This window comes from Ziziphus jujuba, chromosome 9 (genome assembly GCF_031755915.1).
Source record: "Ziziphus jujuba cultivar Dongzao chromosome 9, ASM3175591v1".
In the NCBI taxonomy this organism is placed as follows: Eukaryota; Viridiplantae; Streptophyta; class Magnoliopsida; order Rosales; family Rhamnaceae; genus Ziziphus; species Ziziphus jujuba.
The window spans coordinates 6,018,579-6,045,254 of record NC_083387.1 but is presented as its reverse complement, the minus strand read 5'-3'; the positions used below and the strand labels follow the sequence as shown (position 1 = coordinate 6,045,254).

The 26,676-nt window shown below is 34.6% G+C and overlaps 4 protein-coding genes across 9 annotated transcripts; all 4 read right to left on the bottom strand.

Moving 5' to 3' along the window:
• Positions 1-304: 304 nt before the first annotated feature.
• LOC107426554 (chaperonin CPN60-2, mitochondrial) lies at positions 305-5,988 on the bottom strand. Of its 2 annotated transcripts, XM_016036759.4 has the most exons (18): positions 5,650-5,988; positions 5,510-5,534; positions 5,246-5,377; positions 4,827-4,986; positions 4,387-4,562; positions 4,162-4,257; positions 3,849-3,953; positions 3,630-3,716; positions 3,460-3,549; positions 3,278-3,358; positions 2,550-2,618; positions 2,209-2,286; positions 1,974-2,069; positions 1,730-1,829; positions 1,539-1,642; positions 969-1,074; positions 781-859; positions 305-677 (listed from the first exon to the last, which is right to left on the bottom strand). In XM_016036759.4, exons 1-18 carry the CDS (start codon positions 5,685-5,687, stop codon positions 572-574), a joined length of 1,728 nt encoding a protein of 575 aa, XP_015892245.2. In that variant the 5' UTR covers positions 5,688-5,988; the 3' UTR covers positions 305-571. The 2 variants fall into 2 exon arrangements, with proteins under 2 accessions (XP_015892245.2, XP_048337552.2); XM_048481595.2 differs by lacking the exon at positions 5,510-5,534 and having other exon boundaries at positions 5,650-5,987.
• Positions 5,989-7,305: 1,317 nt separating this feature from the next.
• Positions 7,306-8,772, bottom strand: LOC107426489 (two-component response regulator 24). 4 transcript variants are annotated; one of them, XM_025077186.3, is made up of 3 exons: positions 8,560-8,772; positions 7,755-8,047; positions 7,306-7,648 (listed from the first exon to the last, which is right to left on the bottom strand). In XM_025077186.3, the coding sequence occupies exons 2-3, from the start codon at positions 7,989-7,991 to the stop codon at positions 7,469-7,471; spliced, it is 417 nt and encodes a 138-aa protein (XP_024932954.1). In that variant the 5' UTR covers positions 7,992-8,047; positions 8,560-8,772; the 3' UTR covers positions 7,306-7,468. The 4 variants fall into 4 exon arrangements, with proteins under 4 accessions (XP_024932954.1, XP_024932956.1, XP_024932955.1 ...); XM_025077188.3 differs by having other exon boundaries at positions 7,755-8,044; XM_025077187.3 differs by having other exon boundaries at positions 7,755-8,009.
• A 3,246-nt stretch (positions 8,773-12,018) lies between these two features.
• LOC107426640 (two-component response regulator 24) lies at positions 12,019-13,848 on the bottom strand. Its single transcript, XM_060820184.1, has 3 exons — positions 13,195-13,848; positions 12,521-12,808; positions 12,019-12,380 (listed from the first exon to the last, which is right to left on the bottom strand). Exons 2-3 carry the CDS (start codon positions 12,782-12,784, stop codon positions 12,207-12,209), a joined length of 438 nt encoding a protein of 145 aa, XP_060676167.1. The 5' UTR covers positions 12,785-12,808; positions 13,195-13,848; the 3' UTR covers positions 12,019-12,206.
• A 151-nt stretch (positions 13,849-13,999) lies between these two features.
• On the bottom strand, positions 14,000-26,676 carry LOC107426720 (CLIP-associated protein). Of its 2 annotated transcripts, none has more exons than XM_016036971.4 (21): positions 25,970-26,676; positions 24,611-24,766; positions 24,450-24,512; positions 23,132-23,200; positions 22,735-22,900; positions 21,439-21,597; positions 20,771-20,868; positions 20,300-20,374; positions 20,151-20,219; positions 19,973-20,058; positions 19,773-19,890; positions 19,088-19,186; positions 18,650-19,004; positions 16,700-18,489; positions 16,310-16,411; positions 15,536-15,640; positions 15,306-15,380; positions 15,151-15,219; positions 14,965-15,033; positions 14,684-14,785; positions 14,000-14,420 (listed from the first exon to the last, which is right to left on the bottom strand). In XM_016036971.4, the coding sequence occupies exons 1-21, from the start codon at positions 26,300-26,302 to the stop codon at positions 14,259-14,261; spliced, it is 4,320 nt and encodes a 1,439-aa protein (XP_015892457.2). In that variant the 5' UTR covers positions 26,303-26,676; the 3' UTR covers positions 14,000-14,258. The 2 variants fall into 2 exon arrangements, with proteins under 2 accessions (XP_015892457.2, XP_048336233.2); XM_048480276.2 differs by lacking the exon at positions 25,970-26,676 and adding an exon at positions 25,343-25,420.

Sequence of the window (26,676 nt, the reverse complement as noted above, 5' to 3'; positions counted from 1 at the left end):
AAGCTTTACACTTTTTTCATCTTTCCAAATACATAAACCCGAAACCACAATATCATTAATATATTTTTGGCAAGTAAATTTAATTTACCATTCTTTTTCAGTCCATTAGCACTATTCTTCACCCTTTTGCTGGATTTGAACCCAATATTTGAAATAGCTTGTACCAAGCCACAGAACTAGAAAGATGGGCAATAAAAAAAAAAAAAAATCAAAATACTATACGAAATTTTTTTTTTCCAATTTGTATGTCACCATAACCAGACAAGACACAAAAACGAAAAGGGTAAGTAATGCTGAGAACCTGTTTAAATAAAGTGACTCTTCATGGAAAATTTTATTGATTGGACAAAAAATAGCAAGGAGATTACACATGTAGTAAACCTTCCTAAGCACTGGCCTCTCACAATGATGACAATGATGTTCAGCCTTAAAACAGACTTAGAGACTCGGTTCTAAACAGGGTCAGAAATTAACATCACCTACCCAAAATTTCTTTTCATGTTTATGTAGATATTTTGTAAAATTGGCATAGAGGTAACACCGCAAAATCAAAATTATTGTATTGGAACTTCTAATAATCCAAGCCTCCCATGCCAGGTGGCACTCCACGGGCTTCATTTTCATCCTTGGGAAGTTCGACAACAACTGCCTCAGTCGTAGTCAACAATGACGAAACACTACCACAACAAGACAACAATAAAGTCATTACTTGAATCATGATGTTAAGCTCAAGAAAATTACTCAACATATGCATAAGTTTTTTACAGTGATATGAAGTACCTTGCAGCGTCGACTAAGGCTGTTCTAATAACTTTCAATGGATCAATAATTCCTGCCTTTATCATGTCCACATATTCACCTGAAAGGAGCAGAGATGGTAATAAGTTTAAATTATCTAAATACAATTTTGACAGCCAATGCCATCCACTGATCTGTTTTTGTTCATTTGGAACTTGGGAAATACAAACCTTTTGCTGCATCATACCCAAGGTCGGGATTTTCCTGCTCCAACAGCTTGCCAACAATAACTGGGCCTTCAACTCCAGCATTGGAAGCAATTGTATGCACAGGCATCTGCAGAGGGGTAATGCTCAAATTAAAGTGTAAAATGAAAATTCCAGGAAATGCTAGAACCGCAAAATCACTGCCATCCAGCAAAGCATAATGGGAAGATTCCTAACAAGCTCATGCCTTATGAAAGCAATATGTCCTAAAATAAACAAAACAAACTTGAGGATCTATATCCAATTCCATGATTTTAAATTCCAGACTGAATTTATATGATTTTAATAGTCAATCTAAGTTAACTAGTATTTCTTCACTCCCTACATATAAAAAACATATTTAAGCCAGCATCACTGAAGTTCTGTGAAACAGAAAGAACTTGCATTATGTTTCTTTGTATTTTTCAGTCTTTACAAATTATTTATCCCAAAAGATGCAGTGGCTTGAAGCTGAATGCTATACATCTGGAAATTAGCCTTTGCATAATATTCTAAAAGAAAATGAGTAATTATAGAAAACAAAATCTTGTAAACCTTGAGTGCATTCTGGATTATCTGGATACCAATCTTTTGATCAAAGTTAGCAGTTTGCAACTTCTCCAGTTCCTTGGAGGCATATAGAAGTGCAACACCACCACCTGCATGCAAGCAACCCTTAAATTTACCACTTGATCAATCCAGCCTACAGAAGAGAGATCAATTGTGTTCCAGAAACACCAGCTTACCAGGGACGATTCCTTCCTCCACAGCAGCCTTGGTGGCATTTAGAGCGTCAGTAACTCTATCCTTCTTCTCACCAACTTCCGCTTCGCTAGCTCCCCCAATCTACAAGAAACTGGACTTTGATCAGATTGATATTTCAATGGGCGTTGTTACGCTTGCAAGATAATCAAGAAAATAGAAATGTCACTCTTACTGAAATGACAGGACAAGAAATTGTAAATAAATTTCTTCATAAGGGAAGGAAACCTTTAAGACAGCAACACCACCAGAAAGCTTTGCAAGCCGTTCTTGCAATTTTTCTTTATCATAATCAGAAGTGCTTGATTCAATTGTTGACCTCAGCTAAAAAATTCATAAGAAACATATATCAGTTAACAAACACAACAGAATCTGCTGTGAAAGTTAAAGAAACTATACCAAAAAGAAGAAGAAGAAGAACGAGGAGGAGAAGGAGAAGAAGAAGAAAAAAAGCAGCATAAACCTGGTCACATCTTTCTTCAATGTTTTTCTTGTCACCAGCTCCATCAAGAATGACAGTGTCATCCTTTGATACCGTAATCTATGACAGCATATCAAATGAGTTTATAACAAAGCCAAAAATAAGCAAGAGCAAAGGTTTCTATTTTCACAAATGGAGAGAACAACAGCAAATAAACAAAAATCACCTGGTTCTTCGGTATTGAAAACTATCTATGAACCAGAGTTTTAGAAAAGCCATGGTCATCTTGTAATGAATGTTCCACTAAATATACTCTACTATGAAATTGAAAATTTTCTTACAATGAAAAGCAAGAATATAAATTCACTCCTCATGTGTCTCACCTTTTTGCAAGTGCCAAGCATTTCTAGTCCAACTTTGTCAAGGTTCAAACCAAGTTCTTCAGTTATTACCTATAAATCCACCAAAGAAAAGAAAAGATGTAGTTCTTCCTCCATCACATTATAACTAGGAGTGGGCAAAACCAGTTACGGCCTGACCAAATCGACCGGCCCGAACTATTTGGTTCAGTTTGGGTCGGTTTAAGTCTTTAAATGGGTTGGTTCGGTTACGGATATAAAAAAAAACCCGTTATGTTCGATTCGGGTTGCAAGTTGGAAGAAATTTTACCCAACCCAACCCGAACTAACCCGATCCATCTTACATAATATGTTTTATGATTGAAGATTGACAATTAAAAAGGCCTAAAGAAACTTTATACAATTTTGATCCAATGTGTAAAATTTATATTTCAAAATAGCATAAATAAACTTGTCAAAAAAAAAAAAAAAAGCATAAATAAAGAAGTTTGGGCCGAGGTCCAACATGAGGCCCAAACCGATCCAAACCGTGAACCCAACCCAAACCGACCAATGGCCATCGATTCGGTTCGGTTTCGGGTTGAATGTGGCAGTCGGTTCAGTTCAGTTTCATATCCAACCCAAACCAAGTTGATCGGTTCGGTTTAAACAATCCCATAAAACCGAACCGACCCACACCGAGCCCACCCCTAATTATAACCTCAAGTTCAAATAGCTTGAGTAAAGGGAAAATGAATTAAAAAATGGTCTACCTCGCCTCCAGTAAGAATCGCAAGATCCTGCAAATTGGCCTTCCTGTTTTCTCCAAACCCAGGGGCTTTAATTGCACAAACCTTAATCCAATTTGTTAACACAATGCCATTAGTTGCCAGAAACACACGTGAATGTATCCTTTAGAGCATCTGGAAGTATAAAAGAAAAAGTTGAAAATCACCTTGATTCCAGCACGAAGTTTGTTTATAATGAGAGTAGCCAGTGCATCACTTTCTATGTCTTCAGCAACAATCAATAGTGGCCTTTGCCTCTGAAAACCATAACAACTTAGCAGACAATCAAAAACACATAATTCACATACTCTCTTAGTCCCCCGAAAAATGCACTCACCTTCAAAGCCAACTCCAGTACTTTTACTATAGCATTTAGGTTTGAGATTTTCTTCTCATGGATTAATATGAGGGGATCTTCCAATTCCTGATAAGATAAAAGGTAACTATTAATTTTCATAAAAATGAAGTTTTCTGAAGATCAAGAAATATCCAACAACAATATAGTGTATACATTTATGAAGTATATGGTGGTCAATGAATGAAAAGAGATGCTTACACATTTTTGGTTCTTCTGATTGGTGATGAAATATGGGGATATGTATCCCCTGTCCAACTTCATTCCTTCAACTACTTCTAACTCGTTATGCAGTGTTTTCCCATCCTAGAACAATTAAACAGGGAGAAGAAGAAGAAGAAAAAGAAAAAAAGGTTAGCATAAAAAAAAGTAACAAATAACATCCTCTAGAAGTTGAAATGATATAATTTGTATCACAAGCCACATTACTGATAGGATTTTACTGGGCCTCCATGTCATAAGAACATAACAAAAGAAAATTCACAAAAACATTGGGAAAAACCAAGTAACTTACAGAGATGGTGATGACACCTTCTTTGCCAACTTTCTCCATAGCTTTAGCTATTAGCTCACCGATTTCTCTTTCTCCGTTAGCAGATATTGTTCCAACCTAATATGTATATAATATTATAAGAGCAAGATGAAAAATTGTGACCAAATGAAAAATTGTGTCCAAACTAATACTTTGATATCTGATACCTGTCATTTCAAAATAAAGTTAGGATATTGTAAGGCATACCTGTGCAATTTCTTCAGATGTACTGATCATCCTTGTCCTACTTTTCAAGTTTGTTACAACAGCATCAACTGCCATGGTAATCCCACGCCTTAGGTCCATAGCATTTATTCCTGCTGCCACTGACTTGCAGCCTTCAGTAAATATAGCTCGGGTTAGGATCGTGGCACAAGTGGTACCTGCAAAAATTTCAACAACCTTAATACTAGTGATGCCCATTGCCAAAAGTTTGTACCTTCCAAATACATGTAGCAATTTCCCTATTCAATACACAACCATCTTTGCACAACATTCCCACTCCAAAATATAAGTTTATTGCCACATTTTTCCTAAGAATGGATAAGTGACCATTGGTACAGAACATCACAACAGTACAAAACAAGAGATGGCTTCATCATCTGATTAACATTTACTGCAGTTCATGAAAACCTGAAAATACTTACCATCGCCTGCCACATCATTTGTTGCATTTGCAACCTGCTTTACAAGACTAGCACCGACATTCTTGACTCTGTCTTTGAATTCAATACTTTTTGCAACAGTAACACCGTCTTTTGTCACCTTAGGGGCCCCAAAACTTTGTTCCAGGATAACATTGCGGCCCTGTGGAAATCAAGCACCAAAAACCATCACCAAAAATCAAGCATTTCATAACCCCAATTTAGGAGGAAGAAACAGAAGACTGAAGTAGCAAGTAAAAAGATTTTAACTTTCACTTTCAATCTGAAAATGAAGTAAGCATTTGCAAAAGACAAACATCTAAGACACCTTCGGACTAGAAAATGAAACACCATCTTATTCATGTTCTTTTAGTAGCCATTTTATATCAACCATGATCCTCAAGAGTAATAAAGGTACTCACATTCGGCCCCATTGTCACTTGAACAGCTTCAGCAAGCTCTTCAACACCCCTAAGCATCAAAGCACGAGCTTCGATACCGAATTTAATGTCTTTGGCTGCATAGTTCCTTCTCCAACTCGGCCAACTACCAATCTGAATCTCCCGAAAAGAAATACATCAATTCAATTCCGTATGACAATAATTCCAAAACCCACATTAAAAATGATATCAAATCGTAACTAACAAAATGGGGGAAAAAAAAAAAAAACAAAAACAAAAAATCACCTGCTGAGTGCTGTTCTTAATTAATCTACAATTCCAAAAAATAAGAAAAAAATGAAAAAATGAGCAAACAAACAAAAAGAAGAAGGAATTCCTAAAGCCAAAAATAAAAAATAAAAATAAAAAAAGAAAAAAAAGAAAACCTGGCTTTGGAGGCAAGGCTCGTGGTGAAGCGATACATGGTAGTGATTGGTGAAGAATTCTCGTCAGAGATATGCTTCTTAAGGTAGAGCAAATAAATGGGGTTGTAAAGAAAGTCGTAGAAGACGACCCAAAAAAAAATAAATAAATAAATAATTTGAAAAAAAAAAGAAAAAGGCGTAGAGGAAGACGTCGGGGTTTTAGGGCTCAGGGTTTTGTAGCCGTGGGGGCTAAGCTAAGGCGAAGAACAGTAACAAAAGCCGAAGGACATGGTTTCAGTTCTTCGGAGTTTTAGACCACATATTGGGCCTTCGGGCCCCGAACTTAGCTGAGCGTGGTTGTGTTCCGTGGGCTTTTGAATCATTTCATTTACTTTTCAATAGAAACCTGACCACCAAAACATTCAAATTTATCAAATTTAGTAGTAATCCAAGAATCAAAGATCTTTACCAAACTTTTATTTATATATATATATATAATGATAAAAAATAATAATTAAATATATATATATATATATATATATGTAACAAATATGTATATAATTTTAATATTTTTTTGGTTAGAAAAAACATGTTCATTGAAAAAAGTTGTGCAAGAAGGCATTCAAAACAATTGAACTAGATCTTGCCCTGACCAAAGAATTGTCATTTTCGGATGCATTATCAAAATCATTAGACGTTTTAGTTTCATAATGTCAATTAATACGCGTCTGATTAATTTTATTGCAAAACAAAAAATTACTCTTAATTGGTCTTTATCCAAATTAGATGAACACCCTTAATTTGGAAGTTTTTGAGCAACCAAATATGTACTTTGCTTTTTTCTTTTCTTTTTTTTCAAAATGCACCAAAATAGTCCTATGAAAGTTAAGAGAAATTGCACCCTCTTTTTTTTTTTTTTTTAAGTAAATTAGAGAATTGCACATTGATTATTATTATTTATTTGGTAAAAACGTTGATTTTGTTACGGGACATTTGGTGAATCGAATAGAATATCTGAATTACTATCTGACTTTCAAATCATATTGAAAACATTTTTATATACGAGTTTATAATTAAGTTAACTTTAATATTTTTATTTGAGATCTAGATCATCCTATTTGGATATAGACTTTAGGCACACCAAAATGTTCTCTAATAGCTAATTGATCCACGATGAACATTTTTTTATTTTTTTTTATTTTTTTTATTTTGTACTAGATCCATGATTAACATTGATTAACATTTTCTCGTTAAAAGTGATAGAAAATTGTACCATAAGTGATACAATACCAATCCCTTCAAATTATTAGAATTTAATCCGAGATTCAGACCCATGACCATGAGTCCAGTGTAAAGCCGCAATGGATATATTCAACTTTTTAAATTTATATATTTTTGATAATATACAAAGTTTACGAAACTTCTGTTTTTTATTTATTATTTATTTATTAGTTTTTGAATCCATTAAAATGTTATTAATATATATAATATGAATGATTGGGATTCTTTGAAAATTCTTATATAAACTGACATATATGTTTCCTATATTTATCTAACAAATAATTTTAGGTAACAATATACAGTAACAAATCGGATTGGACAAGTATAAAATCGTTCCTGCAACAAAACTGTAAAACAAATCAAGAAAAAAAAAAAAAAAAAAAAGGAACATGGAGCTTTCTAATCTATACATATATAAATATTATATATATATACATATATATATATAAACCTTGGTCATCTATATATATATATATATATATACACATTACAAAAAGAATGAAATAAGTTCAAAAGCAGAGGAAAAAGAATCCCTCTTTGCCATAATCCATATTCAAGTTCAATTATTATGGTTCTGAACCTTTCGGAGAATCGACACAAGCTTGGCAATGGTTAATGGCTTCTCTTGGAAATCATCTAATCCAGCTTCTATAAATTCTTGAATGTTGTCAGTGAGAGAGCGTGATGAAACTCCAGCAATCGTGCTTTGAATCCCCATTGCACGCAGTTTTCTTGTTGCCTACCATTTCCAACAAAAGAAGAAAAAAAGAACACCAAACTAAAACCAGTCGGTTAAAAATTACATAAAAAAACTAAAAATATGAATTATATAGAAATGGAAGCACCTCAATGCCATTCATGACAGGCATATCCAGATCCATCAAAATGAGGTCGAAATTCTTGCCAGAGCAGTGAACATCAATAGCTTCTTTGCCATTTCCAACAACTTGGTTTTCTATGCCAAGGTTTTGCAAGAGTCTGTGATGAATGGTTTGGTTGACCCTGTTGTCGTCAACAATTAGAGCTGTCATCTTTTGGACTCTGCCTGAAGCAACTCCACTCTTAAGTACTTCGTCTTCCATCTTTGTGTTCTTCAGCTTCTGCTGATCAACGTCAAACTCAGAAATTTGATTGACTACTGGATGTAAAACAGCCATTGATAAGACTAGTTAAACACGGATATTGGAATGAAAATTCAAAGGAAAATCTCTCTGTGATTTTTTTGCATCTTTTTTTGGTGGAGAGGGTTAAATATATGGCATATAGAGATTTTCAGCAAGCAGATATATATATATATATATATATATTGTTGGGAGTGAAAAGATACAGAGCACAATTTCAAACAAAAGGAAAATTATAGAGGCATAAAAAGTTGACCAATTGATTCAAGATCAATTTAGCAGGAATATTGGATTTATTAAGAACAAGAAGATATATTTTGAATGTTGGAATTGATTCCTCTCAAACTGTCATGGTAAGGTTGACAATATTTGCTAAATCGCATTACTAGAAAAAGTAAAATAAAGCTGTAAGTTGGAAAGCATCGTCCATTTGGACCATAGCTTGGCTAGTATTTAATTCTACAAGATTGATTACCGATATGCACAAAATTGTAATAAAGTTTTGGATAGAAAAGTGGCAATACTATACCTCCAGAAGATGGAAGGGAAATGACAAAGAAGAGAGAATCCAAAGAAAAACACAATCTCTTTTAGACGTTAGAACAATGTTTTGCAATAGGTCATGCAGATACTTAAGCAGAGAATGGCTTTTTCTTTTTTCTTTTTTTCTTTTTTCCTTTTTTTAAAAAAAATATATCGTTTTCTGTTTTTCAGAAAAAGAAAGAAAGAAAGAAGCTAGTTGGGGGTAAAAGAAAAAAAAGTTTCAAAATAGAGGTATGAGTATTATGATCACTTAGATTTTGGTGAAAATCTGAAAATCTAGGCATGTGATTTTTTCCATATTTGGGTGATATATAAGACTGATTGAGATGGGCATCTTTGAGTGTTTTAAAGAAAATGATCAAATTTGAGGCAGCTTTCCTCTTTTCTTCTTTTATTTAAAATTTATTTGTTATTTAAATGCACTCATTAAAACACAAAACAAAATTTCTAGATAACATGTGATCTTACACAATTCTCAACTTCTATAATTCATAATTTCTTCTCTTTTTCTATTTAATCTGAAAATCACTTTATTAGCTGCTATTTTCATCTTTATTCTTTAATTGGAAAAAAAAGTTATAGTAATCTATTGTCTAAGCAATTTTGTATGTTTTTGTAAACATGTATGTGCTCTCATAATCATCATTACAAATATTGTTTTTCCTGATTACACCCAATCCATAGTAATTTATGTGACGGTGATCAAAAGATGAAATTGGTCTGAGACTTTGTACCAGATATATGTCAATGCCAGACCCACATAGAATTGGTAAAAGAAAAAAAAAAAATTTATTTTTCTTATTTTGGTGACTGATAAAAGGATGCAAAGAAAAAATTAAAGCGTGTTTCTAATTTCAGTCATCCAAGAAATCACAAAGAAATCTTCATAGATTTGACGTGATAAAGTGAAAGTCTATTTCACATGCTTTTAAGAGAGTCTCTCTAAACGTTCAAAGAAAATAAAAGCAGTATATGTTAGCAACGTACAATACTACAAAATCCAGAGTAGTAGTAGTATCTTTTTTCACTTAAAGCCTAACTATAGCTCATAATTCAACTCCTGCCGAAAGACTCACAGTAAAATATGGTGGATATCTATATATCCTAAGCAAAACCATGAAGTTAGGAAGTTGATTCTGATTTGATTTTTGTTCTTTTGAACATTCCTCATGAACATGTGATGGATGTGACTGAAACCTGATCTGGAACTGTACTATATGTATATATGCTTCCCCATGTCTGCGTCTTCTATAAACCAACTCCATGTGATCAGAGATACATAGCTGTCAACTTAATGCCATGTAGGGTGAAAAATTGAATTTTATATATATATATATATATATATATATGATATTGTAACGTGTTTTAATCTTTTCTCCAAAATTAAGAGATGGGTAAAGTTGTCCCTTAAAATAGCCAAGTTAATAATGATCATTAGATAAAATAATTATCCAATTTAGATTTTTTAATTTTATAAAAGCAAGATATAATAATTAAAAAAAAAAAAAAAACAGACAATACAATTGATTTGTCTTAATTTATTTAATCTATATTCTAACTTTATAAAATTAAAATATTTTAATTGAATCTGAACTATATATATATAAATAAAGGGATGGATAAGTTTATTTATTTTTATCTACATTTGAAGGCTCTGCTAAAATTTTAGCAATTGTTAAGGTTCCTTACCTTGTCCTTTCGGAACAAACTTAACAAGGAAATATTTTGTTACAATTTATTTTTATTTCAAATTATTTTTACTATGAATAGATTGTTTATTAGTTTCCCTGTAGTGTTTTAATATTATGGTTAAATTTAATCAGAAACTGGTTAAATCAAATTGAGAGTCATCTATTGACCAAACAAAAAAAGAAAAGAAAAAAAAAATTCACGGACGTCTGCCATACATATTGGCAAGGAAGAATATTATGTGTCTTAATGGTGAATAATAACTACTACCATAATTTTAATCCAAAAGGGTTATTATATAATCTACATTATTTTTATTTGAGGTTTAAACTTGAATTTTTTTTTTTTTTTAGCGTTTATAATAATTTTCCCTCATATCTCTATTTCAATCCTATAACCTCATAGTTATAGATATGAGTGGCTTATCAATTAAGTCAACAACATTTATTTTGAAAGTGTATTTTAGATGATTTTACCATTAGATCAAACCTTTGAATATAAGTTTATTGAACTAGATAAAAATGAATCCTAATTAGGGAGATTCATTGGTTCCATATTTCATCCTCCCTCTCTATATATATTGCCTGCAAAATTGCTGATACGTCTCCTCATACTAGTGAAGTCATTGTTGGTATTTCTTATAGAGCAGGTCTCTTTTCTCTACTGCCTCCCACATTTAACCAAACCAATCTTTTGAGAATATCAATTCTATTTGGCAGTATCTGCATAATTTTGACAAAATAGGTCAATTTCAAGTTATAGCAAACGAATCCACACTAGATCATGCATTCCAAAATTTTGATGAAAATAGATCTTTCAGTAAATTTGTGGGACATTTGATGGCGTGCAAATTGAATCTCGCATATTCTTTTTTCCTTCATCATAGTGCTCTTTGTGGACCCATATTGGGGTGGGACCGTTAGATCCACTACTACTTCTACTATTTCTTGATCACACTTTGCTGTCAAAAAAGCGGCAAAATTTTTAGCTTCTTTCAATCCGAAAATGGCATGGTATCCGTCTTTCTTATCAAACAAATCTAACTACAGCTGTAGATTTGTCCAAGTAGCTAGCTTTCATTACAATTGGTTATGCACCAAGCCAAGCCACTTTTTTGGTCTGTCTTTTAATTTTTTGATATTAATTTAATTAGTATCTGCAATAATAGAAATGTGATTTCAAACGAAATCCTATGAACCAAAATGTTACCAAATTGTTACTATATGACGCTTTTCTGTATATCGTTTTCAATGGAAAGTAGGAATGAGTTTATCAATTTGTGTTTTTCTTCCTCATCAATCGTCCTACTTTTCTTCTTGTTATATCAATTTAACATTATTGTTAATCTATCATTGGATTTCACATTTGCACATAGCTTTGTATATTATGGCATTATTCCAGGAAAAGGTACGAGTTGATAGGACTAGACTTTGCTTAATTCCAATTCTTCTTTGACAAGAAGACAAAAAACATGCATTGTTTTCGACGGACACTAAAGCAGATATATTGTTATGATACAGGAATTTATTTGGCAGCTAATTAGGTTGTGATTAGGAAATTTTGCAGCAATTTTTGTATATATGATGAGGCTTAACCTTCCTTTGAGTTTTCAAATGATCTCAAATTTCTCTAGGCTTTCCCTTGTACCCACTTGTAGAAATTAATCCGTAAGCTGAAAATCCTGAAAACTGATGGAAGTTTTTTCCAAAATTTGGGCTTGATTATGATTTTTTATTAATATGATAACGAGAAGAAGAAAATTAAAACCCATTTAGCTTTTATTGATATGATATGTTTGATGAAATCAAAAGGGAAAACATGAAACATTTCTCTTCCACAAAGGGTGCATCAGCAGCTTGCGCCAAAGACTTCAACATAGATACACCATATGTATGTGTGCAAAGGAGTTCTCTATTTTGGTTTGGTGTGTTGGAACTTCATCCATCACTGATTGTCAAGCTCATGCAGGATGGGAATAAACCTTTCTGGATGCATGCGCTTCTCCATGTAGTGATCACCTCCGGCTTCGAGAAATACCCTGCGCTCTTTTTCAGTGAACAATATAGAAATTCCCATGATCCTGCTACGTACACCCATAGCGCGAAGCTGCCTAATAGTCTATCATAAGATAGACAAGAAAATTAACCATTGTCATAAGATAGAAAAGAAAATTAACCATGTACTTTCTTACTTAACCAAACATCAATTATTAAATATGTGTGTGTGTGTGTGTGTGTGTAAACTTGGGCATTTATTACCTCTGGTCCATTCATGCCAGATAGATGCATGTCAATGACAATAAGGTGGAAAGTTGCTCCACTAGAAATAAGTTGAATTGCAGCAGGGCCACTTTCCACAGCTTGAGTCTCTATGCCATATGAAGTGAGAAGTCCCTTCTCCAACATTCGACACGTGATTCCATCATCCACAACAAGTGCTGTCAGTCTCTTGTTCCAGCTCATAAATGGTTTCCCTTTTGTAGTGATATTGCCTTGCAACCTCTCATTCATCTCAGGTGCCATTGCCCCAAAAAAAAAATCCTATTCCTAGACCAACAAATAAGGAAAGTACGCTGAGTTACTTCTTAAATTGAAGTTCGTCGAGCACTATTTTGATTAGTTAATAACATGATTTCTTGTCCAATTGATGGAAATGGGTGATCAAAGCCAGAGCTTCTTTCTGAAGTACTTTCTCAAGCAATAGTCATTGATCACCTATAAGACATCATTGTCACAGAAAATAACATGGAAACTAAGATAGTGAGGAAGCTAGCTTTGTAACGGTGCAATAGATCATACATAAAATAACGTAATTAGAGAAAATATTTACCTGCATTTCTATGTTGCAAGTTTACCAAAATCTAAAACTTAAAATGAAATCAACCTAAAAGAAATTACTACAAGGAATTAGGTTATGCTAGACATTTACTTACCAACAAGCTCTTCAAAGAATTGATTGCATTACCAATGGCATAGACAGGCTTAAATAGACACTTCAGGAGTAATATTTCCTGTGTCCTACTATTTCCGGTGGGCGGCATTCACAGGAAAAGAAGAAAGTGAAGAGCACCGGGATACGCGGTAAAGCAGTAGCCAGATTTTTCACGCATAGGTAATCTATGAGATTCTTGCATATTTATTGTTATAAAGAACAAAAAAACATAAAATAAAATAAAATAAAAAAGAAAGGCACAGAAATATTGATGATCATCATGACCACAATAATAAGTTTATACCGTTTTTGTAACTTTCCTATATTTCATATTAATATGCTGCATAATACGCAAAGAATGGTTTACATACATCATTTGACGCCCGATTTAGAAGCGATGCAGATCGCTGTGCCATGCCAAAGTAAATTTTGGCACGCTATTCTGATTTAGATTTTCATCCTCTACCACCTATAATCTTACTACCAATTTCATAGACCCGCAGAATACCACTTGCTTATCCAAGCCTCCCACTTACCTTTCTAATTTCTATAACCAAATTTGATGAGATGTTATGAACCAACTTTAATTGTCCAAACACTAATATCACATGCCAAAGCAAAAATTGTAATGCATACGAACAGCAGAACAGCAGACCCATATTAATAGAGAACCACAAATGTGTAAATGCCAAAATACTTGGATAATAAAAACTCTTCGTTTTCGTGATCACCACTAGCATATAAGCCTATACACCAACATGCATTGTCGTTGGCATAATTTATATTCTTCAATTTAAGATAATGGAAAGCCAAAAGACCTTCTTCCATATTATAAATACTGTTGGAAAATGTAGATTACAACAAACAATATTTCTTTCCCACTGAAAGCACTCTACCTCCAAACCAAACAAACAGGGACGCTCACAAATAAAAAAATTACAAAAAATAAAATAAAATATTTGAAGAATATTGAAAAACAACCCACCTTCAAAATGCATTCACACAATATACAAAATACACAAAGACCAAAAGCTCAAACCCAGAATTCCTTCAGAAATTCACCACCTAATCATGGTTAGTGTCTATAGCAGTGCCTGTCCTGGCCTGTGAGATACGATTTGCGTAGATGGTCACCAACCTCAACTGTGTGCTGTTGAGCCCCTCCAAGTATGGCAAGAATGCTTTACCAAGCATGATATATATATCCACCAGACAGAACACAACAGTCTGTACCACCCAACAAGAACATAAATTATGAAAGTCAGAACAATGAAAATATACCAGAATTTCTACTGTGGTTCATCATAATGCCCTGGTATCTACCAATGATCTCCCCTCCCCCAGCTCTAACCATCAACACCCAACCCCCAACAGATGCATTAGGCATTGACAGATAATAAAGATACCAATACCAGAGATTTATGTGATTATCAAGAAGTTAAAGAATGGGCAGATATTTCTCAAGGAGAGAGAATAACACAATCATTTACCTTACGGACATCTGCACTCTGGTTTCCAAAAGCTTCAAAAAGAGCAGGCAAAAATGAGGGCAATTGACCCATCAATTCTTCCTGTGAAAGCCGGCCCACAAGCTGAAAAAAGAGAAACAAGGATTAACAAGATCATAATAATTGATCGAGCTGCCCATAAAATTGAAAGTTCTAAGGCATGTCAATGAACAAGCACTAATTTGGTACATTCAGAGTTGCATGAAAATATTTAATAAAAACCAACTGCTTTGCACTGCTTGGCACAGCCTCCTAAAGAATACCTTTGTCAAACAGTTTATGCAAGTAACAAGAGTTTTTTCATCTTCAGTCACTAATAGAGGGATAATCACCTGAAACATTAATAAAAAGCAGCATAAGAAATAATAACCATGAAAATATGGGTATGACAAACATTCTCATCCTTTTTTCTTCCCTCAAAAGTCTACAGAGATGTCAGAACCACATACACTTAAACATCTGAACGGATCATACAGAGACAAGACAATTGTCAAGCAGTGCTCTGCTTCATTTGAAACCTGAATATGAATTAATTTAACTAATTAATTATAGATGTAGAACCAAATGCAAATTTAGAATAAGCTGATTCAACAGAAGCTATTACTTTGGGAACTAAATCCTTCGTAACATGAAGCAGCTTCTCAATTACAATCTCAACAGAATCTTCCATGGAATCTTTCTGGAAATACCACACCAAAAAATAAATTAATTAACATAAAAGAGTAGGAAGAACACAAACTATAGGAGTAAAATGCCAAGAAACAATATACATATCTCTGTCCAATCGTATATAATTGTCATCCATCAAATAATATGGCAAAATATATGACTGACCTGATTTTTAAGCATTTCAATAATTAGCGATAGAGAGAGTTCCCGAATTGAGGAATCAGAATCATCCAACACCTCAAGGACAACTGTCAAAATCTGATTGAAGTACTGCCAACAAACCAAGAAACTATCATTAAGACAATTCTAAAGGTACCAAAAAATAAACAACTAACTTATTTAATTGCATAACATGCGTTCACAGTTCATCAAACATATACTATAGAATCTCATCCCATACAACACAAAAATTTAACATCATGCAAACATAGGAGCATCCAGCAGCAATGAAGCAAATTACATTCTATTAACTAGCTGTAACCTAAAGCTACCATTTCCTTCAATGAAAACAAATGAACTATAAAAGCAAGAAATATGCCTCAGTGGACTTCTTAGACGCCTTGTTTGATAAGAGCCTTTTCGGACTTTCAACATAAATCAACAAATTGCACTGCCAAGAAAATTCTATATTCATATATGCGTATATAAATATACATATATGATTTTTCTCTAGTGAGGGAATCCTTACATTATAACTTTATATGTGGCAAGTGCTAAGATTTGCCACATTGGGTTTTATATTTAAATTCAAATAACAATTACCAATGCAAAAAATTGTATGCAGCACATAGGTGAATTGACTACGATATATATGAAAAAAATAAAAATAAAAAATAAAAACAAAATTATAGATACAAAGATCAAAAGAGAATGCAAGAAAGAGAACTTTTATTTCTTTTTCGTCCTGGTATAAAAGTCATATGTTAAAGCTTAACAAACCTTGGTCCAAATAGAGTGATCATTAGCCGTAGAAGCTTCGATTAATTGCTGAAGTGCACCACGCTTGCTTGCAGTAGGGCTCTCCTCCGTTCCATTGCAAATCTATACACCCACACACAAATGCATTAAAAATAAAAAATGAAAATGGAAGGTGAACTTTGCCCCTTGTGATTCGTGAAACTACATATATGGTGACCAGGATGAACTGTTTTGATAAGAAAATAAGTGAAAATCATCTGCACCCCTTGTCACCGCTTGTAAATACTTAAACTAAAAAAATTTAAAAACTAACTTCTATAGGATTTTCTCTTTGTTTCTTTTGGATAAGAAACTTGGCTTTATTAATGAGAGAGGGAAAAGAAATCCTAACTTCTGATGGTTTATACGCACCACATGAAGAATTTGAGGGATGCTTGGACCTGATTCTGGCATAGAATTAACCTTCACAGCTATAAGTTTATGATTGTCCATTTCATTTGGGGTTTCATTATCATGCCCAATGCTTTCAGCAATCCCTGTACGATCCAAGCTCGTCAGACCGTTAACATCTAGAGGAGTGGATGAACCCTCAAAATTTAAACTACTGTCAATATTTTCCAGCACACTAGTCCGGTTCTGACCCATAGAATTGGCATTGTAAGTTAGATCCTTGGTTTTCAAGTTAAGAAGATCAGTGCCAGGGCCTGTCTCAAAATGCTGATGCAAGTTCTCTTGAGTTTCATCAGAAGCTGTTTGACCAAGGCTGCCTGAGATTAGGGCTGATTCTTGGGTAGAACTCCACTTCCTGCCACCATCACTATCAACAGAACCAGCAGAATACCTTCCAAAGAAATTAGTCTTCTTTGACACACCAATATATCCTTCTTCAGAAGATGTCCCAACAACATCAGATGGGTCATAAGAGGACTTTGAACGTTGCCGCTCTTTCTTGTTCTGTAAAAAGTTCATTAAGTCAACTTCAATGCGAGGAGTATACTGTTTTAGGGCCCGTCTTAGAGAATTTTGTTCTTCAACTGATAAACTAAGAATAAAATTCAAGACAGCTGAAGAATCAAAATGGGAGTAGACAGATATAATGCATGTGATAGCTGCTTCCTTTAATTTAGTATTTTTATCATGGACCAATGGTGTCAACTTGGCAAGCCATAACTTTAAGATACCAGTATTACCATAACCTTCAGAATTCACTGAATGCTTGTTGAAGGAACCAATAGCAAACTCAATGACAGCCAGTTTGGCCTTTGGTGACCGCTGTTCATCCAGTGAACGGAGCAATGCAGGCAAGAGAGAATCTATACTGTAAGTTTTGCTCACAATATCCAAAGTTGTTGAGCAAGGTTGTCTAACCAACTCTTTTGGGTCAATTAATCGTGAGAAAACATGGGGCAGAATCCTCTCCATGTAACTTTCAAAGGGCTTTCGGCAAGATGGAATAATATCAGCAAGTGTTGAAAGAGCTGCTTGTGCAACTTTATGGTGGGGATCATCCAAGTGTTGGAAAAACAACTTCATCACCTTCTCAAAATTCTGGATCACTTCTTGAATACCCTTCTGGCCTTGCTGCAGCAAAGACCGCAGATAATTGAATGCAGCAACCCGTGCACACCAGTCAGAAGATGGACTCAGTCCCTCACTCAGAGCATCACCTAGGGATGCTGGACCATCAACATAATTTGCTATCTCCCCAAGTGACAGCTGGCTGTCATCGAAGCTTCTCCTCCTGCCTGCAGACATTCGTCCAACTACATTCTTTCTCAGAAGAGGCCTTTGGAAATTGGGAATGGAACTGTGCTGCGTATCCCTGTAGTTCCCATCTTTGTAAGGTGTGTCCAAATGCTGCCTATCAAGTTGAGAGTTCATGTATCGCCTAGCCTCCCTATTGTCATTGTTATCTTCAATGGAACTCCTCTCTTGGAGCCTCTCAGAAACCCTCTTAGCTGTGTATGATGACAAACCTGGCAAACCTTCAGCTGAGGCACTACTTCTATACGATAGTTTACCAGAATCTTTGGAAGCTTGTATTTGAGTGATTATATCAGACAAAACCAAGCCACCATTACGGTTACTACCTTTACTGATACTAGAGGTAGTTGAATCTGTCATTAAGGAGTTTGTCAGTTGATTAGAAGCTGGGAGAGCAGCAGGGAATGGTGGATCACGAGATGATGGAGGTTCAACTCCTGCACTAGGGGCAAAAAGAGAAAAATTAAGCTGCTCACAAAAGGAGTCTAATGCAAGGAAATTAACATTCAATGAGATTAGAATTGACGTCAAATGTCTAAATTCACATTTAACATTGAGATGAAACAGAAATCACAAATAGGCAAAGTCATAACGTACCTAGATCCAAACTAGATGATCGTAGTGTGGAGGAATTATGTTTGTCGGACAAATCCAAACCTCTAAGCATGCTTTCAATTGCAGTGACCTTCTGCTTGCTTGAATGCAACACACTTTCCAAACTACGCTCAGTACCTTTACCAAGTGACTTTGTCTGCGACAGATGTAGTCCAGAAGAGAGAGATGTCCCTGAAGATAAACTTGAACTTCTGTCCATTGCTACAATAGCAGAAGTTCCATATCCAGGTAAATTTGAAGGAGCAGAGGGCTGAGTAAATGCTGCAAGTGAACCTCTATCTCGGACAGAAGGAGAAGCATGGCGCCTATGTATACCACCATCCTCTTCATTGATTAACTGTGCACAATTTATTCACTTTAAGCACTCATTTTGTCTATGAAATACATAGAATCATCTCTTTTATTAAATAAAATGCATACCCTTTGAATAACAGGGTCAAAAGACGAAAACAATCGTCGGGATCGCTCTGGCCAAGTCTTTGAAAACATTCTATAGCACATTCTTGCTGTTGAACGTACCTGCCAAGTGTCATACATCAACCATCACACAAAGCTACCTTTGCAAGAATGAGAATGAAAATGTAAAACAGGGCAAAATCAATGCGTTTGTCCTAATCTACTTATTGACCCAAGTAAATGTATAACAATGTCATAGTTCTATGACTAAAAGACAAATAATAGCTTTCAATAACAAAACATGGATTACCAAAATTCCATATAACACAGATCTGTCAACTCTCACCAATCATGTCCATGATGTCAACATTCAAAATTCACCTCACAAATCATAAAAGCCACCTACAGAAAATCCCCTCTAGTAAAATAACATGAAGAATGCATATTTGTACATCAGAAACCTCCGAGTACGACATCAAAGTCAAAACCTTCAAGTTGAAAGCATCCAATCGACAATTACTAACTTACGAGAAACAGAATTTAAATAAGTGGGAAAACAACCAATAAAAGTTTAGGATGCAAAGTTTCATAAGAAAACCAAATTGTGCACTGGCAAGGACAGGCATAACTGTAATTGACATGAATGTTAAAGCTACCAAAGATGCCAAATGCATCTGTATCAATGATGTAAGAATACAAAAATTAATACCTCACTCATTGCATCTGCAACACAACATCTTATAAGATCTTCATACAGGTCTGCTGAACGCTGTATTTCAGGTGCATCAGGCCAATGCTCTAGTATTAAAAGTGCATATTCACAACACCTAATACAAAAGAAGATATGGTAGTGACTGAAGTGATATCAACACATAGCTATTATCTACAGATAAAAGTATTTTCAAATACCTAGCACGAAGAATTGCATTGCGGTCATTCTTTGCACAATCAGCTATACGAGGAAGCACACGTGCAGCTTTGCAGTTACGCAACATCTGGAGCACAAAAAGAATTAAGGTACAAAGAAGTAAAAGAAGTATCTTTAAACTAATGGGAGAATTTTGTAATATAATATATAAAATGTTACCGTTTTTATGCAGTTATCTGCAGACTCTGCAATTACAAGTACAGTAATCACAACCAGCTTGAAAAGGACCTGATTACCATATGGTAAAATTAACAAAGACTTTCAAACAAATAGGTAAACAACATAAAGCAACAAACCATCCAACTTACTGGAATGAACATCTCTGCACATGCCTCGAAATCTCCCAAGAGATCTTTTGACAAAAAGCATAGCAGGTGACATGCCTAGGTATATAAATTGATAAAAATTAAAACATTGAACCATAGGAACAAGCAAAACAAAAAAATAAAAAAAATAAAAAAAAAATTAAAGGAAGGATTTGCAATTAGACAAATGCCTTTATTAAGCTACTACTATTAATTAATTTTCTAACAGCAAAATGGCAAAAGGTCCATAAAGTAGGTTCCACCTATAACTACCAGGAAAAAAAAAAAAAAAAAAAAAAATAGAGAAGCTTCGGCCAACCTATTTCCCCAGTTGCCATATTTTACTATTTGCTATGTAGCTAATGTAGATCCTCTGATGGAAAGCTACAAGTCATGAATATCAAGAGCTTAAGGTAAAATTTAAACGAAGAGCACAGTAATGTAGGACCCTAGAAATTAAAAACGCAAGCACACCTGCTTCACTATACTAGACCTTCGATCTGACAATTGTGTGCTCAACGGGCCAACAAGTTGCTTCAGTAGTCCCCGAAAACATGGATAGTCAGCAGCACCTAATAAGAAATGATTATCAAAATAAATTAATAAGTCTACCCTTGACCAAAAATGTATAATCTATTTTCAAAATCTCTAATCAGTGATATCAAAACATAAAAATATAATTAAAAAAAAAAAGAAAGAAAAAAAGAGAACAATATTTTGGTTTTTTAATAAATTTTATAGTTATTTACAAGTTCAACAGCATATAAATGTTCAAGAAATAACCAAACCACAAAAATCTCTCACAATAAATGGTGTGCATCAAAGGAAAAATGTGCTAAGCATAGAAATGTTTAATCAGCATCCTCTATGACACAAGAAGAAATTTTATATTTATTGGGAAGTCCAACAGCATATAAATGTTCAAGAAATAACCAAACCATAAAAATCAGTAACAATAAATGGTGTGCATCAAAGGAAAAATGTGATAAGCATAGAAACAACACAAGGTATGAAAAAGAAATACTGGCCACATAAACCACTCCTAAATAAATACCTTCAAAAGCAAGAAAATACATAATATCACATAACAATTACTTTATAACCATACAGGCATAGCGAGGAAGAATGGGGGGCCCACAAACCTCCATAAACAAGGCCTTCAACTCTTTGCATTGCAGAAATGCGGACAGACCAGTCTTTTTCTGGTACAAGGGTAGAAGCAATCTTCTCCATCTCCCTTATAAGTTCCTTCTCTGAGTAAACTTTAATCGGTTCTACAGGTTTCTCAGTGACATCTTCTCCTGCACCAAATGGAACTGAATGAAAATCTACAGTGCAAAACATAAATGTTACAGATGAGCAAGCCATCTCAAGCTTGCCCAAACTTTAATATTTTAAATCAATGGTAACTGAAACCTAGCATCAACCAGGCTCAATGCATGCTACATGCCCAATTTCGATCATGCTGACCAGAAGTCTCAAGTTGGATAAGTTTATATAGCTCATTCTATAATTTCAGCTGCATTAGGTTCGAAGTTGCCACAAGAAAAATTCAGAGGCTACAGAATCTTTTTGACAAAAAGAGGACAGATTAAACTTACCATCTCAAGAAAAGTTACAAACAACTAAGCTACCCTTCAACTGCCCTACATTAAAAAAAATTAAAAAATACATGCTCTCTCATGGCATTGGTTGAAGCAATTACCATACAAGATTTCAGAACCTCCAAACAAGAAACAAATGTTTGTCTAACATATAACATCTGGAATCCTCAATTTGGACCACCAAAATTGGAAACAATAAGGAATTCAGTGAAAATCGTAAGACATTTTCCTTTTCTGAAGAGAAGACCAAATGAAACCTAATCATGAAAATTCTAGAAAGGATGGGAAGATGAAGTCTACAATCAATAAACTTATCACAAATATTACCCCTTCTCTGTTACACTATGAAAGCTTTGAAGTTTGCACTTCTCACACACAACTATAAGCTCTTCTATAGGCTGCAACTGTAAGGCCACTGACCTTCCCAATAGAAATTCCAAATGAATATTCTCACATGAATTAAAACATATAAAATAAAGAAGGCTGGGCTACTAGGAGGAAAATTTTTAAATACAGCCCTACCATTCAGCATGTATTTCCTCTAGAGGCCACTTGTAAAATTTGGTTGACAAGACCAGAGCTGTCAAGCCAAACTAAATATAGTTCTTCATATTCTATAAAAAGGAAAAAACTAACAAATGCTTTCGCAATTTCAAATGACAAAAGCACCATTTTTCAGGAAATGAAAATTTAAAATAGAGGATTCTTGAACCATGTTAAATTTATGTAGCCAAATATACTTTCAACAGATGATTGCAGTTAATCTCATAATAAAAAGAACCTGAAGATCGAGCATCGGAGGTTTTAAAAAAAAAAAAAAAAAGGCATCCTAACCTCCAAAAAGAGATATCTCCCTTGAGGAACTCTTGGCTTTTGGACTACTTCTCTTTGGGTTAAGATTGACAGGCTTCATTTCTCCAGTAGAAAAATTACCCGTAAGTCCATCTGAAGAGCGAATTTTAGGTTCAATTCTCTCTAGCCTGGCATTTATATCTTTGACCTGCAGTTTAATACGATATTCATAGAATGAAACCAAAAGGCAATGCCATCCCTTTTCCAGTAGACAATGCAGAAAAAATCTAACGCATAGTACTAGTATAGCTGACATCATATCAAATGTACTACATAGAAAGCATCACCAATTTCCACCCACATGAGGAGACCTAGAAAGTAAAGAAAAGGAACATGCGAATCAAAGTAGGGGTATTCTAGTAAGATGTTAGATCTTCACCATAGATGAAGAGAGATGGTGGCGGTGAAGTTCATCTCGGAATTGAGTCCCTGCCTGTGTATACATTTCCTGGACAGATGCAATGTCAGATTAGTCAATGAGTTATCTATGCTCCACTTTAACTCACTAAGAAAAAAAATTCATAGGAAATTTGACAGCACCTATATGAAATTGAAGGCATTCATTAAAACTCCATCACTTATTTTTACAATTATATAACCTTTACTACAACTTTCCAAAATTTTATCCAATAATATAACACAACTCATAGTAAATAATTTTATTCTAAGAAAATTTTCCTAAAATTAGAAGTTTCAAAAAAACAAAAACCCTACAACAAAATTAAAATCTCCCAAGGCACTCAAATATAATGAGATATCAATAAAAAATAAATTGATTCTTTGCACAAGCACACTGGTCCAATCCGAACAATGTTGTACTATCATATTTGATCAAATCTACTATCAAATCTGGAAAATTGTATGCTGGAATTAAGGGATATAGGAAACTTTCAGAACCAAAAAATTTATTGAAAAAAGAGGGGGATGGGTGTGGGCAGACTAAACCTTCCAATAACTAGAGGAGTTCACACGTTCGCTTAATCAAGATTTGGACTTAAATCCTTACCAAACCAACCACTACAGGTTATAGAAAACCTAACTTGTTACTGAACATTATTAAGATCCCAATCTCTAACAAATTCAAAAATCAAAATAACTTTAAAGCCCAAATGTCCTGTCCATAGGGCGCCCAGTTAAGGACTCCACAGATCACACAAAGGAGACAGAAGCATACTTTACAGGCAAACAAGAGCATATGAGTTTAAATTTAATGAGATCCATCTCGATATATTTTAGAAATCCTATAAACTAATACAAGTCACACACCCAAAAGCAAAAAAAGAAAGAAAGGAGGGAAAAAAAATTAAGAGAGAAAAGAAAAGGCAAGTGTTCAGCAGCAGTACAAGGTAATTGACTCTGCTTAGTTCAAGCGAATGTATTTTTATATACTCACATCACCATCGGTGTGGGTCTATGCGGGCAGGTTATTAGAATATTGGGGTATGAGTGATAAAATACAACTGTAACAGTTAAAAATACATAGGCCAACCTGCTGATATAGAGCAGACAGGTTTATTGTCTTGGCTGCTAACTTTAACAAACCAAGGAGTCTTCAAATATAGGCCTAAAGTTTTTTTAACATCGATGACGACAAAGTTGTAATGATCTCTAAGACTTATTAAGTCCGTTAGGAATGTAATAAACCTCCAAGGAGAAAAAAGGATGGCTATGCCACTAACTAGCAGTGTAACACTAACCTCAATGCACAATATAGCTGCTTCCCTGACACCAGGATTCGTATCATTCAGCATTTGCAAAATCTAAAAATCAAAGAAAAAGAATCTCAGATTATTTCTGCCACATAAAACTGAACCAACAAAGAAAGATGAGCTCTTCACATAAAAGCCAACGAACATACTGGGGTTAGAATAACTCGCTGAAGAGTTAGCTCGGTAGATGCAAAAAGACCAATGGCTGATGTGACTGTCCTTGAAAACTCTTCTCTCACTCTCCAGCTTTTGTGCCTCCAGGCATAAGACCCTGCTCTTTCAACTATGATTGTTGGAGAAGAAACCTGCGGCATGGAATTTGTAAATTTCAGTTTCAGTATATAACTATCTATAAGGAAACTACAAAAATCAAGTAATTAAATAAAATTCAAATGACATTTCTGGAAAATAGAAAGCACTATATATTTAGCATCATATAATTTGTAAAAGGTTTATACTCAAGTTAAGAATTCGCTGGAAGTTAGAATTCAATCACCCCATAATGGAGCTTGAGAAGGGGTAATCAGTCTCTCACACAATTCCATAAGATCAATTCACATTTCTAATCAAACCATAAATTGGAAATAAAATAAAATAAATAAATAAAAATAAAAACCGAAAAGAAAAAGGCATGAAAATAAATAGAGTGACAACGTCATTAAAAGGCATCTTTCAAAATATAAAATGTTGTAGCTACAAAGGAAATCATGATATATCTTACTAAACTTGTTTATTTTAACTACTCAATGTCACGATCTTTCTCTTTACTTTGCTGTAGTAACCTATCAACTATGCCATGTATTATAGTTTATACGGCCAAGTATTTCTAGAATAGCCTCAAAGTTAATTTTATGAGGGAGAAAAAAGGGCATATTAACCACCTGATCAAGCCCCAGGTCAAAGCATTGACTTGTGAGGGTGATCACCAAAGTGTTAGGGCCCATATATCCTAGAAAATAGCAACATATCAAATAGACCTTTACTGTTTTCTGGTTTTGCATGAAAAAATTAACAAAAAGAATTAATGGAATACCTTAAGCTGCAAACGAATAAAAAATTACAACATTACCATTCTATAAAACGCTCTGAAGATTGGAAAACCATACAACAGACAAAACGACAACTTGAACCTTAGAGAAGACTAGAAGATAAAAATGAAAAAAAAAATAATAATAATAATAGTGATCGAATTAGTCCACCTATGGCATGTCAAATCATTTTGTGATAAAATATTTTCCAATGCCGCAATACCAGAACGTATGACAAAAATCACTTACCAACACATCAAATTTAAGCACGTTTAAATCAAAAACTAAACACCGAAAACTAGAATCTTTTCTATTAAAATCTAAAATGGATCAAGATTCCTCCATCTCCAAGTGAACTTCGCATTAATTTCGAACTCTCTTAGAAAAACTATTAAACTTCAACGACATGCATCCACTTACATACATTTACGAGAACAATAAAAATTCAGACAGAGACAAACAAAAATAAGCACACAATACCTCCATTAGAGTGAGCAAAAGCCTCCGCGCGGCATCTCTTACAGGCTGTTTGGCATCCCCCAAGCGCTCAACGACGGCAGGAACAAGCGCATTGAAATGAAGCTTGAGATGCTCGCCGGACAACACGGCAGCAGAAGCCAAAGCTTGAAGAGCTCCCTGAGATACCCTGAAGTTGTTGTCCTTCAAAAGATCCAAGCAACAGTCAACCAGCGCCGTCACCTCCGACGAATTGAGACTCTTTCTGGAGGTTTCGAGAAGCTGATAGAGCCGCTCCACTCCGGCCATCCGCTCTTTGGTATCCTTGGCGCGTGCGAGTTCAAGCGCTTCCTCCATCGGAACAAAAAATGAAGAGTTAGGGTTTGAGGAAGCTCTGATCCGGTGCGGCCGGACTCAGATCTGGCAAGAGTCTCAGCGGATTTGGTGTGGAATTTAGGGCATAAAGAGTGGAGAGTGAAGGAATGGCGGATGTGGAAGTGATGCTAAATTAAGCGGAAGGGTGTTGGTGGTGTTGTTGTTGGTGGAGTGAGAGTGAGTGAAAGTGAAATGTAGAGAGAGAAAACACGAACAGAGAGAGGGATTCGGCGGATGAAAATGCCGCTCCCTCAAATTTAGCAGAGAGACAGAGATCGATAGTAAAGCCAGAGAGAGAGAGAGAGAGAGAGTATATTTCCTTTTTCTTTTTTTTTCTTTTTTTTTTTTTTTTTGCC

Excerpts from the sequence above, each read along its gene's own strand:
- LOC107426554 (XM_016036759.4), bottom strand. The coding sequence starts at position 5,687 with ATGTATCGCTTCACCACGAGCCTTGCCTCCAAAGCCAG. Across the intron at positions 2,070-2,208 it reads TTGAAGAAAGATGTGACCAG|CTGAGGTCAACAATTGAATC; the intron begins GTTTATGCTGCT and ends TGAATTTTTTAG. Across the intron at positions 1,830-1,973 it reads GTGGTGTTGCTGTCTTAAAG|ATTGGGGGAGCTAGCGAAGC; the intron begins GTTTCCTTCCCT and ends AGTTTCTTGTAG.
- LOC107426489 (XM_025077189.3), bottom strand. The coding sequence starts at position 8,066 with ATGGCTGTTTTACATCCAGTAGTCAATCAAATTTCTGAGTTTGACGTT. Across the intron at positions 7,649-7,754 it reads CTGTCATGAATGGCATTGAG|GCAACAAGAAAACTGCGTGC; the intron begins GTGCTTCCATTT and ends TGGAAATGGTAG.
- LOC107426640 (XM_060820184.1), bottom strand. The coding sequence starts at position 12,784 with ATGGCACCTGAGATGAATGAGAGGTTGCAAGGCAATATCACTACAAAA. Across the intron at positions 12,381-12,520 it reads CTGGCATGAATGGACCAGAG|ACTATTAGGCAGCTTCGCGC; the intron begins GTAATAAATGCC and ends ATCTTATGATAG.
- LOC107426720 (XM_016036971.4), bottom strand. The coding sequence starts at position 26,302 with ATGGAGGAAGCGCTTGAACTCGCACGCGCCAAGGATACCAAAGAGCGG. Across the intron at positions 19,891-19,972 it reads AATGCAATTCTTCGTGCTAG|GTGTTGTGAATATGCACTTT; the intron begins GTATTTGAAAAT and ends CTTTTGTATTAG. Across the intron at positions 19,187-19,772 it reads TTGCAGATGCAATGAGTGAG|GTACGTTCAACAGCAAGAAT; the intron begins GTATTAATTTTT and ends GACACTTGGCAG.